The sequence below is a fragment of the Falco punctatus genome, assembly GCF_963210335.1.
Source record: "Falco punctatus genome assembly, chromosome: 2".
NCBI lineage: Eukaryota > Metazoa > Chordata > Aves > Falconiformes > Falconidae > Falco > Falco punctatus.
Window position 1 is genome coordinate 81,774,873 of NC_137581.1, and position 12,303 is coordinate 81,787,175.

At 43.3% G+C, this 12,303-nt stretch overlaps 1 protein-coding gene across 4 annotated transcripts in view; it reads left to right on the plus strand.

Moving 5' to 3' along the window:
* The window catches only part of LOC308058470 (amine oxidase [flavin-containing] B-like), a 55,374-nt gene extending 50,653 nt beyond the window's left edge, over positions 1-4,721 (plus strand). Inside the window, exons 15-16 of one of the 4 annotated variants that reach the window (XM_080374278.1) lie at positions 134-294; positions 3,218-4,721. In XM_080374278.1, coding sequence (XP_080230404.1) covers positions 134-289 — 156 coding nt within the window. In that variant the 3' untranslated portion in view covers positions 290-294; positions 3,218-4,721. Of the gene's footprint in view, positions 1-133 lie in introns of all 4 variants that reach the window. The other 3 variants (XM_080374279.1, XM_080374281.1, XM_080374280.1) reach the window with 3 other exon arrangements.
* Positions 4,722-12,303: the final 7,582 nt, after the last annotated feature.

Here is a 12,303-nt window from a genome sequence, read left to right on the forward strand (position 1 = left end):
AGAAAATTTTGATACACTGTCCTTCCTGATAACGTGAACTGTTTCAACTCGGTTCCATTTCTGCTGCAAAACTCTCTTGATTTACATCCTGCTTCTCACGGTGTTATGTTGATAATGTACGCTCTTCCTGCAGGATGTTCCACCTTTGCCCATCACTACAACCTTCTGGGAGAGGAATTTGCCATCTGTGCCGGGACTGCTAAAGCTGATTGGATTTTCCACATTCTTCACCTCTGTGGCTGTGGCTGGGTTATTTGCTTACAAAAAGGGACTTCTAGTTCGAAACTGAAAAAGGTGCCAATGCAAAGCCTCACATTTGAGTGGTTTTCTTTCCTTTTTTTTTAGTTTTTTTTTTTTAGGTTTTTTTTTGGCATGCACTTCTCTGTTTCCAAATTCAGATCAGGGCTGGGGAAGAGAGAAAATAATAGAGAGGAGAGGCTGGAGGGGAGGGATGAAGGAAGGGGATCCATATTGAAAAAGAACCCCTTGCATCCAGGCCTACTTCTAGCAGTAACTTTTTGGTTGGTGAATTTCTAGGATACCCTGCCAAGTGTTATTACCTTGAGGTTTTTATCCAGGTCTCAGACCAGAAATGACAAAATACCAAGCCTGTTCTGGTGAGATTTGCAGTTGTTTTTACACTATCTGAACCAGACCCTGAACTCCCAAGTCTTCACAGGCACTTCCATCTCTAGTTATAAACAAAGAATTTCTGTCTTCCTGTGTAGTAGACTGAGAGAAGAAATCAATAGTGTAAAAAAATAATTAAATAGTTCATGCAAATTACTGGTAAGGATCTTTTTAGTGTTTTTATTTTTCACCCAAATGTCCAGAGCCCAGGTGACACTTAAGGGACAAGTCAGGCTAGATTTATCCATACTACTATGCAAGTGTGGCTATAGGTAGCTGATATTTCCAGTGGTATATTTGTCCTACGGTGAGTTAAAGGACAATGTTTTTACTGCCTTTGGCAATGTGGTTGAGCTTCAGGCTCCCCAGCTGTGTTCACACTTGCCTGGAGCAGCAGAGCTCGCACGTCCCAGTCGCATCAGTCCCTGTGTGGGATCAGATCTCCCCTGCCTAGAAATGTGGCAGGCTCCAGACTATAGCTGATAGGTACAGCAGTGTGGCAGCTCAGGCTGTTGGACCTGAGTGTGAACAGGGAACCTTGTGCTAATGTACAGATAGAGCCTTTCACACCTTTTACACCCAGTCGGATATTTCTTTGCCTCCAAGGTCCTCTTTTAACTCCTTAAGTTACTGCAAGATAGCAAGAGAACAAATTAACCTCTGCCTACCCCAGGAAGTTGTAAAGCTGTCCATAAAAAAACTCTTACATATTTTTTTTTTCTTATCTCCTTCCTTTCTTTCATTTACTTAAATTTATACTTTGAACACCTTGAAACTGTCACTTGCTTGGCAGGGCACAGTGGGCTCAAAAACGTAGCGATAGCGTTAAACTGAGAAGAAAACTCAACTTAACTGCTCCCCAACCACTTCATGCTGAATGCAGCTTAGCTGATTCAGAGCTGCAGTCTGTCCTAGAAACCATATTGATGGGATTAGCACTTCCACTTCTTCCTGCTGTGCTGTGTTGTACTGACTGTGCACTTTTGGTAACGAATCAAGGATCTAAATGATAGAGAAATGAAAGAGAACCATGGATAGTATAGTCACATGCAAATGCTTCTGCCCTCCCTAGCTTGGTAGCTTTCAAAGAATGTATTAAAAAAAAAAAAGAAAAAAAAAAAAAGAGAGAGATAGAGAAGAAAATAAAATTAAAAAAAAGACACACACCCCCTACCACCAAAACGTTAGGTGCCTACCTGTCAACATGATGGTACCTTGTCCAGGTAGTTCTGCTGGTTTACATCTGCGCAGCACCAGACAGGAAGACAAGGGTATAACTGAGAACGTGAAGTTTGAGATGTCTGGAATTATTCTGAGCCTGTTTGCTGCACTTCTCTCTTCAACCAGCCAATGTATATGTAAAAAAATTATATTGCAGTAAAAGGCCATGGAGAGAAGTATAATAATATATTCAGCAACTAGTGTGAGCAGACGGTAGAGGAACTGTATCACCAGTCTCAGGCAGACGTTTTTGGGCTAGCATCTGATCTTGCTTGTGTGGAGTAGTACTTCATTCTCCAAATAGTCCCATGGAAATCCACTGAACTACTTACAAAGCCGTTATATTTATGAGCAGTGCATCCATTTCTGACCCTTAGGTTTCATTCTTTTTAGCTCAATGTGCCAGTTAAAAATCTTGTAGCAGCAGCAGCTTGGATTTTATCACAAATGCATATCCTTATAACAGCTTTTTAAAATGCATAGGGGAACTTTTCAGACATAAAGATCTTTTAAGTCAGAAGAACAGTGCAACAGTGTACATATGGCCTTTCTCATTGTATCACATAGAGCACTAATTGGCTGGGACATTTGCCTGCCACAGAGTGTTTCTGTGTGGCTTTCTCTCTGTGTGATTTATTTACTAAATGAATTAGGAACCGAAAGCTGAATGGGAACTATGTAAGTTCAGAGCTTTTGCAACTCAGACAATTCTCAGGCCACAAATAAACAGTCACACCTAAATTTGGGGAGACATTTTTAAAGTCTTGGCCCAATATTTGTAAGTGCTAGATGGTGAATACATACTTAACATAAAAGAACTGCTGCATTTGCAGATGATTTCTCTGCCAAAACTGTTGGAATTCAAGTCCTGCTTCTGCCCTAGAAATATTCTCCAGGTCTAAAGGGGAGCAGATCCATGAGACTAATGAGGATAAATTGGTTTTATTCATGTCAAAAATGTGTGTAGTTCTTTGCTCCTGAATCTGGAAGAGGTTTTTCCCAGTCTAACAAGAATATGTTGTGTGCCACAGGGGCAGAAAATCCAAGGCAAAACAGAAGTTGGATGTAGTTAGAACTGAACTGAATCATATCCAAAGCTTTTCATGAGATGAAGCAATTGGAAAAAAAAAAAAAGAAGTCTTTATAAATTTTTTTTGGTTTCAGAATGAAACAAAAACAGGAAAAAAAAACCCAAATGCACAAAGCATTTCTCATGTTATTCTGCCGTAACTATAAGTAAGTGCAACTTGAAATCTCAAATTAAATTTGGATCCCCTGAGATTTCTAGCCAAATCTGATGGAGCTGGGAGTTTTGAATTGCAACATCTGTATTAGCACTCAAAAGTCTCTGTCTTCTTCCTTCCAGACTGCCAAAGCATTAGGAATGCTCTCTTTGTCTTTACAGCCGTGTCTTGCTATGATTATGCTGTGGAGTTTATCACCACTACGGGACTAAAAAGAAGGATTTGCTGCTGTTTTCTTGACATCTTCCACATAAATGGAATATGTGGCACTTTGTGTATGTGGATGCCAGTGTGGTAGAAAAATTGATGTAGGTAGAGAATCAAGTTGCTTCCCATGGGTAAAGGGAACTGTTAGCAGTGGCTTACATTTTTAAAATTCCTTCGTGCCAGCCCTTCAAATAGAGGAATGAAGTCTGGTTTAACGGGTAACCCATTGTGCTATAGTCTTAATAAATCAACAAGTTTTGATGAGAAATCTGCTATCATGGAAGTTCCAGCAGTTTAACAGCTTCGTAAAATGTATTATAGGAACAACCATGGAAATAATTGTCTCTTATGAACTGATCTGTGTTATCATGCATATTTTGTAAGGCTCTTCAGACTTTGCAAAATAAAGAGGTCTACTTGCTTGTATACTGTGGTGATAGCAACTGTGTATTGCAAAGGATGTTGGGTCATGGCATGAAAATCTGTGTTAACCAAAGTACTTGAAAGCTAATTGTATAAACTACTTAACGATTACAAGGAAGTGAGCAACCTGAGGCAGCCCCTTGTCTTTCCTTTAACTTGTGCATTTTTTCCTCAGTGCAGATCTTGATTCCAAACAGTACATCTGCTGTCAATACAACAAAAACATTAATCACAATTGAATATATGTCTTAGCATTGCCCATCACTGGAACCTAAGGTGTGGAGGAGAAGCTAAAGGCCTCTATTAAAATTATCTTCCTGTATCCTCAGTGGGACTGTTCTTTCACTGAGGTAGACAGAAGTGCAGAAATGTTAATTTTTTTTTATTTTTTGAGACGTGAAAATATTTTTGAGGAAGAAGTATGTCCTCTAAACCACTTGGATGCAAAAGGGAGCCAGGATTAAATGACAACAGATCAGCCACTGCTCTCTGACAAGAAGCAAACCCACTTAAATCACAGATTACAAATGCTCACAAATAAACCTGACCTGTGTTTAAATGGACTAACATTCCCTCTCCCATCTCTGCAACCTTAAGATCATCTTGATCTTACAGTCTAATCTTCAATAGAGATAACAATGGGATGACCAAAGCAGTCTTGCTTTCAAAGTATCTCTACAGTCAAATCGTTTAAAGTTGTCATAGACGGCTGCTTATAGCGTGTCTACTGTGGTCATGTACAGGTCAGTGTTCAGTGATGCCTGCCTCTGTGTTTTGGAAAAAAAGAGTGACCTCACTTTGCAGGAATATATATGCTGTGTATGTGATGATTTTGTGCCTTTTATAACTGTAGCATTTTCTCAAGTGCCTCTGTGGTGACTGTCTCCCTTGGTTTCCTTCTTAAGCTCCCTTTTCAATAGGCTCTGCAGATATTTTTATCTGACAGCTGTGAACTTTTTTTAACCTTAATTAGAATCAATAAATATTGTCATGTCACATTTACTGTTTGAGGCGTTTCTTTTGTGGAAGCCCCTTTTGACTTGGTTGTGATGGTGAGTATTACTTAGTAACACAACATTTTGCATTTCATACTGAAGCCAGTGAGGTATGTTCAGCTTTTCTCAGTAAAGAAAGCTCTGTAAAGAAGGAGAGAAGGATACAAAAACCAAGCAATCCCCCAAAAAAGCCCCAAAGCACCAAAAAAAACCCCAACCAAAACCAAAAAACAAACACCAAAAAAAATCAAACCACATTTGGTAATAATTCTTCCTAACATATTGTTTTGCCCATAGATGGGGTCAGCACAAAGGAAACAGATGCCTAGTTAAAGAAGTGTATTTATCTTTACTTACATTTAAAGCAATAGAATAGTAAGTGAAATAAATATTAAGTGAAATAATACAGCAAGAATAAAACAAGGCAAGGTAATGTGCCTAATCAGTGCTACATATGACAGACTATAGTGGTTAAGAAAGATACATCACCAATTGCCTTAATACTTTACCGTGTCCAGGTCTGCAGCGGCTGGGGAGCCCCGGTCACAGCGGGGATCTGGAGAGCCTTTCCCGGCAGCTGGAGGCCCTGTGCGGTACGTCTACTCGTAGGTGAGGTTTCCAAAGTCGCTGTAAGAAGGTCCAGCTTTTATACTGTTGAATAAACAAGCTCACCTAATTTCAAACACGGGCACATCTGGTTTCACACTCCGCTTAGATCCCACTGAAGCCTGGCCACGGCTCAGGGAGGAACCAAGGGAATCTTCCTTATCTACTTCATTTTATCTACCAGTTTGCAAACAAGGCCACGTGCCTGGTTTCATAGCCTTGACTACCTGCCTCTAAGCAAGGAAGGATGCACTGCGTCTTTGCTAATGATTAAATTCTATCTAAGCTACATCTTTCACTAATGATCATGCATATTTGGTAATGATTGGATTATATATATATCTATATAAAAAAAATGTTTGGTTGGCAGGTTCATCTAGAGGTCAGCTTTGGCTTAGGACCTGTTGCTCAGACCTCAGTACTTCACATACAGATAGCGAACTGCCTTACACTTAAGACTTATTTTTTATTGTTTTAGATTTGGAGTGCCCCCATCATAAACATACCTCTTACAGCATCTTGTTTACCAGAATACGTATGGGCAGGGACGTGTTTTATAGCTGCTCATGAGAGCCAAGGGCAGGTGGCATGCGGCTGTAACTGAACATGGCAAGAAACAGATTTTATACCAAATAATATGTGGTGTAAACATTAAAAAAAATGAAAGAAAAGAGGCAAAAATCACTGGCTTAATTTCATCTGGCAGCTCGGTGTTAGTGCTAGAGAGAGAATATAACCAAAGAACAAATTTAGCCTTGGGAAGGGACCTGTGTTTCACAAAACCGTAGTCTATGAATACTTGGAAAAGCATAACCATCCATGTGAAAAACACGTCAAAAGCATGCAGTGCTCTTTGTATAAGCTTAACTTTCAGTATTACTTACAAGTTATAAAAGAGCATAAATACCATGAAAGCAAATACCCTCAACTAATCCTTTCCATGCTCTATAAAGCATCCGTCCCCTAAGAAACGTATCAGAAGCAGCAATGCATTTCACAGGCCCCCAAAGCAGCTCACAAATGGTTATGACTCTTAAACATCACTGCCTTGGGTCAGATTTGAACTTCCTCTTTAACCCTTTGTTCATACATATCCTGTGGCATCTCAGAGGAGGTACTGAAATAGTGGTATTTTTATTTATCTATTTATTTATTTATTTGCAAAGCTTTCAGCGTGCATGTCAAAGAGACTACGTCAGCCAGGGGCACTTCATTATTTCCAGCAGTCCAGTGTACAGAAAATTAATTTGGACAGGTTAATACAGGAGAAATGCATATTTTGTATAGAAAACATTAATATGATCTCCTGAGGAAAAAATTAGAAGTCCCACTCATTGTTTAGCAGAGGGTAGGATATACTTGCACATTATATGACTAAATCATACAAAACTCACTTCCAGTATGAGAACTGAGGATCATTTTTTCCTCTCACCTTGTATAATCATACTGATCTACTCATCTGAAGCAAAGCCCAAAATGCTTGAGGGACTGACGAGTTTTCCTTCTGGCTCAAGGCAGGATAAATTCCCCTTGGGCCTGTAGCATTGCCTCAGAAAAAGAAAAAAAAAAGCACAGAATCATAGAATCATTTAGGCTGGAAAAGACCTTTAAGATCATGAAGTCCAACCGTTAACCCAGGACTGCCAAGCATCTGAGAATGAAAGGCAAAACTGGCCTCAGATTTTGCAGAACCAAGGTACAGTTTGGTAGCTACTGGAAGGAAGCAAGGGGGGGCTTTCTGCTTAATTTAGACCAACGCATTAAGGCCCAAGTTTTTGCCACCTCATTTGAGGTGCTTCTGTCAACAGGGCTGCCCAGACACAGTTTTTGTCAGGCTGGTCCTTCTCTGCATGGTGAGCGGGGAGAGAGGGGCTCCTCGCCTAGTGGTTCTGTCCGTGCAGGACTGGAAGGAGCCCCACAGACGCGTCCTCTCTCGCTGTCTGCGTGGGAGGACACCTAAACTGACGCAGCTTCTAACTTCAGTACCTCAGTTGTATGTTTCATATACATGGGATTAACTCATATCTAATGCATGTGTTTCAGTTGTTCTGCAAAGACATTAATAGCCAGGTTAGGTGTTTTCAAAGGGCGTGTGATATTTACCCACCTAGAGAGCAATTCAGGAGCCAAAGCATAGTTGGTTGCCTTGTGCCTTTCAGGTGTCTGAGGGCACCTTGTCCAGCATCCAGCTGCTGTTTCAAAAGGTGGCAGCTCTTCCAGAGGCCATGTGTCCTAAACCAGCCCTGCACAGGTGGCACAGGCACTCTTTGGGTACCGAACTGGGCAGCTTCTCCCTCCCACCCACTGCTGATGGCAATTAGGTACTTAAATGCTTCCTTGGGGTATTTAGCTCTGGAGAAGTGCAAACAGGGATAATGCAGGCCCTGTGAATCTAATGTGATGCAAGTTAATAAATTGCATGTTAATAGGCAGCTGCACATGCAATATATTAATAGATAGCTGTCCTTTATGCAGGCAGGCTATAGTGGTTTTGTTGGTCATTGGAAGGAAAACCAAAGTCACGATATGCTAGTCAGAATATTAGCGGTGTCTGCTAGAAAAGCCTTCAGTTAGCAGCTGAGTGCCAAGTTAAGCTGTAAAAAAACAAAACCTGAGTAAGAGGGTTTCTGAGCTGACTTTAGCCTGCATGATTTGTACAGTCAGTAGCAACAAGCTATTCTGAAGTTAGGCTAGAAAAAGCTCAAAAATGAATTTTGAATAGCTGTGATAAGCTGTGAAACGCACACTAAGGGTCTTGTCCACTGCGTCTTTACCCAGTGCCATGCTGGTTCATCCCAGTTTCCCACTCTTCCTGGTCTTGCTGAAAGAGGCAAAGAAAGTTTTTGAGTTTTTACATCCATTGTAGGTCAAAGACAGCCTCACTCTGTGTTTTGACAGAATGTAAGAGATACTTTTTCTAATTTAGAAGCAAAAGATTATTAGCTTTCACCCAGGGCTGGTTTTATTTATGTGCACAGGGTATTTTCTGTTAGCCATTTTTACAGTCCCTCCTTAGCAGAACAGCTCTAACAAAATCATCAGTATCCATCCAGATCCATTTACTCTGGCATCTACAGGCTCTGTAGACTCCATCCACCCAATCCCAAAACTTGGGGGTGGGGGAGTGGGGATGGGAAACCTCATCCAAATCTAAGTGATCCATTCATCTGACCTGCAGCAGAACGGGTACGAGCCAACACAGACTTGCCCAAGCGCATAACGTCGTTGAACCCCAGTAGTAAACTTGGGGGGGGGTGTCATTGAGTGCCATTTCCCTGTGGCAGCAAAGACTTGTTGATGAAGTGCTCGAGGAAGCAGTACCCAGCAGAAACACCAGCCTTTGGCTAATTGGGTTTGTCAAATGACTCAGTGTGCTCCTGAATGATCGTCTAATGGGACTGAACACTGCACTCGACTATGCTCTGATGCTTGGATGGGAAGGAGGGAAGAAAAGGAAGTGTATTAATAATGCACTGAGGCATCCGTGTCAGCTCTCAGGCTGTTCACTCCCAATTTGCATATGCTCCAAGTTGTAAGAAAACACTTTGCACAGCAGTGTTGCATTTAGCAGAAATTACATTATAATTTCAGATGTGGAAACTTCTATTCCAGGTTTGAGGCAGTGATATATCCCATTGGGCTGTGCAGTCATTATCTTAAAACAATTGAAATGCATGCTTGCACTTAATCAAAATCAAGGGGAGATGTTACTCCAGCCTCCACTTGCCAATTCAGCCTGAAGTGGAACAAAAATATTAAACTAAATTAGAAACTATGTTATTTCCCAATAATTCCTTTACGAGCTGGCATTTGGCTGAAGTGCTTTTTCAGAGTTTTTTGGTTTGTTTGGTTTTTTTTCATATTTGAGCCATCACCTCTATTTATCTCTGTAAAGCAAACTGCCTCCAAAGAAAGCCCCTTCTCAGAGGAGGCGAGTGTTCAGGTGCATTTAGGACCTGTACTCATAGGTTTCCAGCTCCTTCATGCTGCCCTTCGGAAGAAGTCTTGGAGTGCCAGTAGAGGGGTGGTGCAGCAGCCATTTCATTGCCCTGATTTCTGCCAGGGACTGGCTACAGAGGCTGCAGGGATGGAAGCTGCAGGGATGGAGCGTGCCTTTGCTTCTTCCAGCATGACACATCTGAGCTTGGAGATGGGTGAGAACGGGGGCTTGAAGCTGGGGACTTGCATCCCTTTCTTTTAGTGTATTTCCATTCCAGAGTTTGATATTTTGGGTACCCAACAGGACTGGTAAGCACCAGTGCAGAAATACCCACTGAGACCTTTCTGCAAATCAAAATGTTAAGCTTCTGCCACATTTTTGTTTGTGAGGTGATGAAATACTGCTGTTACATAGCCGGAAGATGGCAGCCTTTATCTCAGCCTTGAGCCCGCTGTGCCATGCTGCTGTGCAAACAGGCAGCCGGCCATGCTCCAGCACAGCTGTCTGCAGCTGGTGTCTGCCCACAGTAGTAGCCCCGCAAGTGGCTCTGGCTTTTGTACTTGGGTCAGACATCTGCGATTTAACTGATGTTTTGATGAAAATGGTCCAAGGAGTTTTCAAGTGAATGGTCTGATCATGAAAGTTCAAATGCCAGCACAAGCAGTAATAACGTCCTTTGCTTCATTTTCAACTCCATCTTGGGTGGAAGCTGTCTTCTCGTTGCCTGAGAGGCGGTGGAGCTAGCAGTTACATTGCATGGAGAAAGAGTAATAGTGGGAAGATGGAGATGGCAAAGGACATGTGCCTTATATTGTCTTATGCTTGTTAAGGTCATAGGCAGCACAAGCTCACAGCCCTGTCTGATCCATTCGGGGTTATAGGTCGGGGCACATCACATCTCCTGGAACCCCTGGAAGAGGAGATGGGCAGCTGGGAGGCACTGCTGACCTCTGGCAAGCTGCCAGCACCGCTCTGCTAAAGCTTCCCTTTCCTCTTGTAAGGAATGTGCTTTTGCTTGGGCAACTTTTTTCCCTGCTCCTTCGATGTGTCCTGCGTTGTTCTGTCTCTGCTGTGTAAGATGAGGCCAAAAAAACCCCCAAAGAGAGCAAGAAACAGGGAACAGAAACTGGGAAGCCAAGCACTACAAATAAAGAGCAGAACAGGAGTTGCAGCTGGAGCCTGAAGCATGTATTACCAAGTGCAGGAGCTGAGTGGGAAAAGAAAAAGTTACAGTTCACAGACAAAGAGCACGTTTAATTTCTCCTTCTGGATTTTCACCAGGATGAAATTTGCTTTCTCTATGTGTGTGTGGAAAGCAACTGTTGCAGGGAACATCTGCAAAACAAAACTGTTTCCAACTGCTCCATGGAAGAGAAACGACCTAAAAGAAAAAGAACAGACTAAAATCATGTTTCCACAGAAGAAGACTCTCTGGATTTGTCCATTTTTCTATTTCTTGATGCTGCTGTCAGGAACTGGGAGCTGAGCTCTGTGCAGAGAACGTAAGACCAGTCCCCAGCTTGTTCCCTGCATGGTTTCTGGCTGGGGAAAGCCCTTGCTGCCAGGCAGCAGAACCTGGTCAATGGAATGAAGGAACTGCCTGGTGGTAAACCTGCAGTTTACAGCCCATCAGACTGTTGGCACATCCCCCTGGGTGGTATTTTATTCAGATACGTAATGCTAATTTGTGCCAGTGGTTTGGGGGTATCTTTGATCCTGGGAAAAGAGATCAAGTGTGAAACAGGGGGCTGGATCAAATGTGAACTGCAACGTATTGCTGGTGAATGACTGTTGAAGAGCCCAAGCACAGGCTGCAGCCACTTGCTTGCCCCGAGTGGATTTTGAGGCTGGGTACACCTTTAGCACCCCACATGAACGCGGTCAGAGCTGTCCCCCTTGCCCTGAGCAAGGAGCACGGCTGGAGAGATGCTGCCTGACCTAGGGGATGTTCACGTGCTCTGGTGTCAAAGCGTGCAGCCCCTGCAACCCAGCTCTTCACCCTTGTGACGGTGGCCCTTTCTCAGCACTCTCATATGGTGGGTTTCCAGCCAGAGAGGTTTGGGTTGTCAGTTCCCATGCTGGGTGTTTTGGAGGTTGCGTGCTGGGCATTTTGGAGATTGCATGGCAGGAGGTGATGAGGGAAAGAAAGCCTTGTTGGGGTGATGCAGCAAAGAAGCCAGTCAGCAGCATTCCTCTTGCACCTTCTGCCCATCCAGCTCCTGGTGGCCCAACAGCCTGTCCTGTTTCAGGGTGACTGTCCCCATGGGACTGGTTGTTGACATCCAGGGTGGGGGCTGCCGTGCCACGCTGCACACGCAGCAGCTGCAGGTGAAGGGAATGGGGCAGAAAGGTGGTGGGAAGCATGAGATTCTTACAGGTGCTTTCCCATCCCCAATGCCGATTTCTGTGGCTCTCAAAGGTGTTAAAAGGCTGATTATGTGACATGCTGAGGGGCTGGGCACAGCTGCTGTGGTATCTGTAAGCAAAACCAGCAACTTAATTTAAAAAGAAGCAGGTTCTCTCACAGGCATCATCTCCACTTGCTTATTTCAGACCACCTGATCTATCTGCTCCGTGGTGCATCTTATTTTGCTGCTAGTATGGAGGATTAGTCTTGATTTTTTTTCTCTCCTTCCCCTCCACTACTCCTTCTGCCAGTGTTTGCTCTGGTCTTCGCTTTATTTCCACACATCAAACAGCATCCTTTCCACCTGAGGCTTTCCCATTTCACAGGCATGCCAATGCAATTCAGTTCCCACCTGGTGCTGATGGACTTGGTGTGGACCTTGGCCTTTCCCTTCTCATCCCTTGCTTTGAGAGGGCAGAGCATCTCCCACCTCCCCCAAGGGAGTGCAGGGCTCTTCCTTCAAAAACTGGGGCACCGAGCACCCCTGGTTAGGGAAGTCACAGCAGGCTTTCCCACCCCACAGCCTGGCTGAGGACTCCACTTGGTCCCCAGCAGAAAGAGGTGTTTCCACAGGGTTTGAGCCTCACGGTTTTAACAACAGCAGCAGCTCACTCGAAGAGTTGTCAGCGG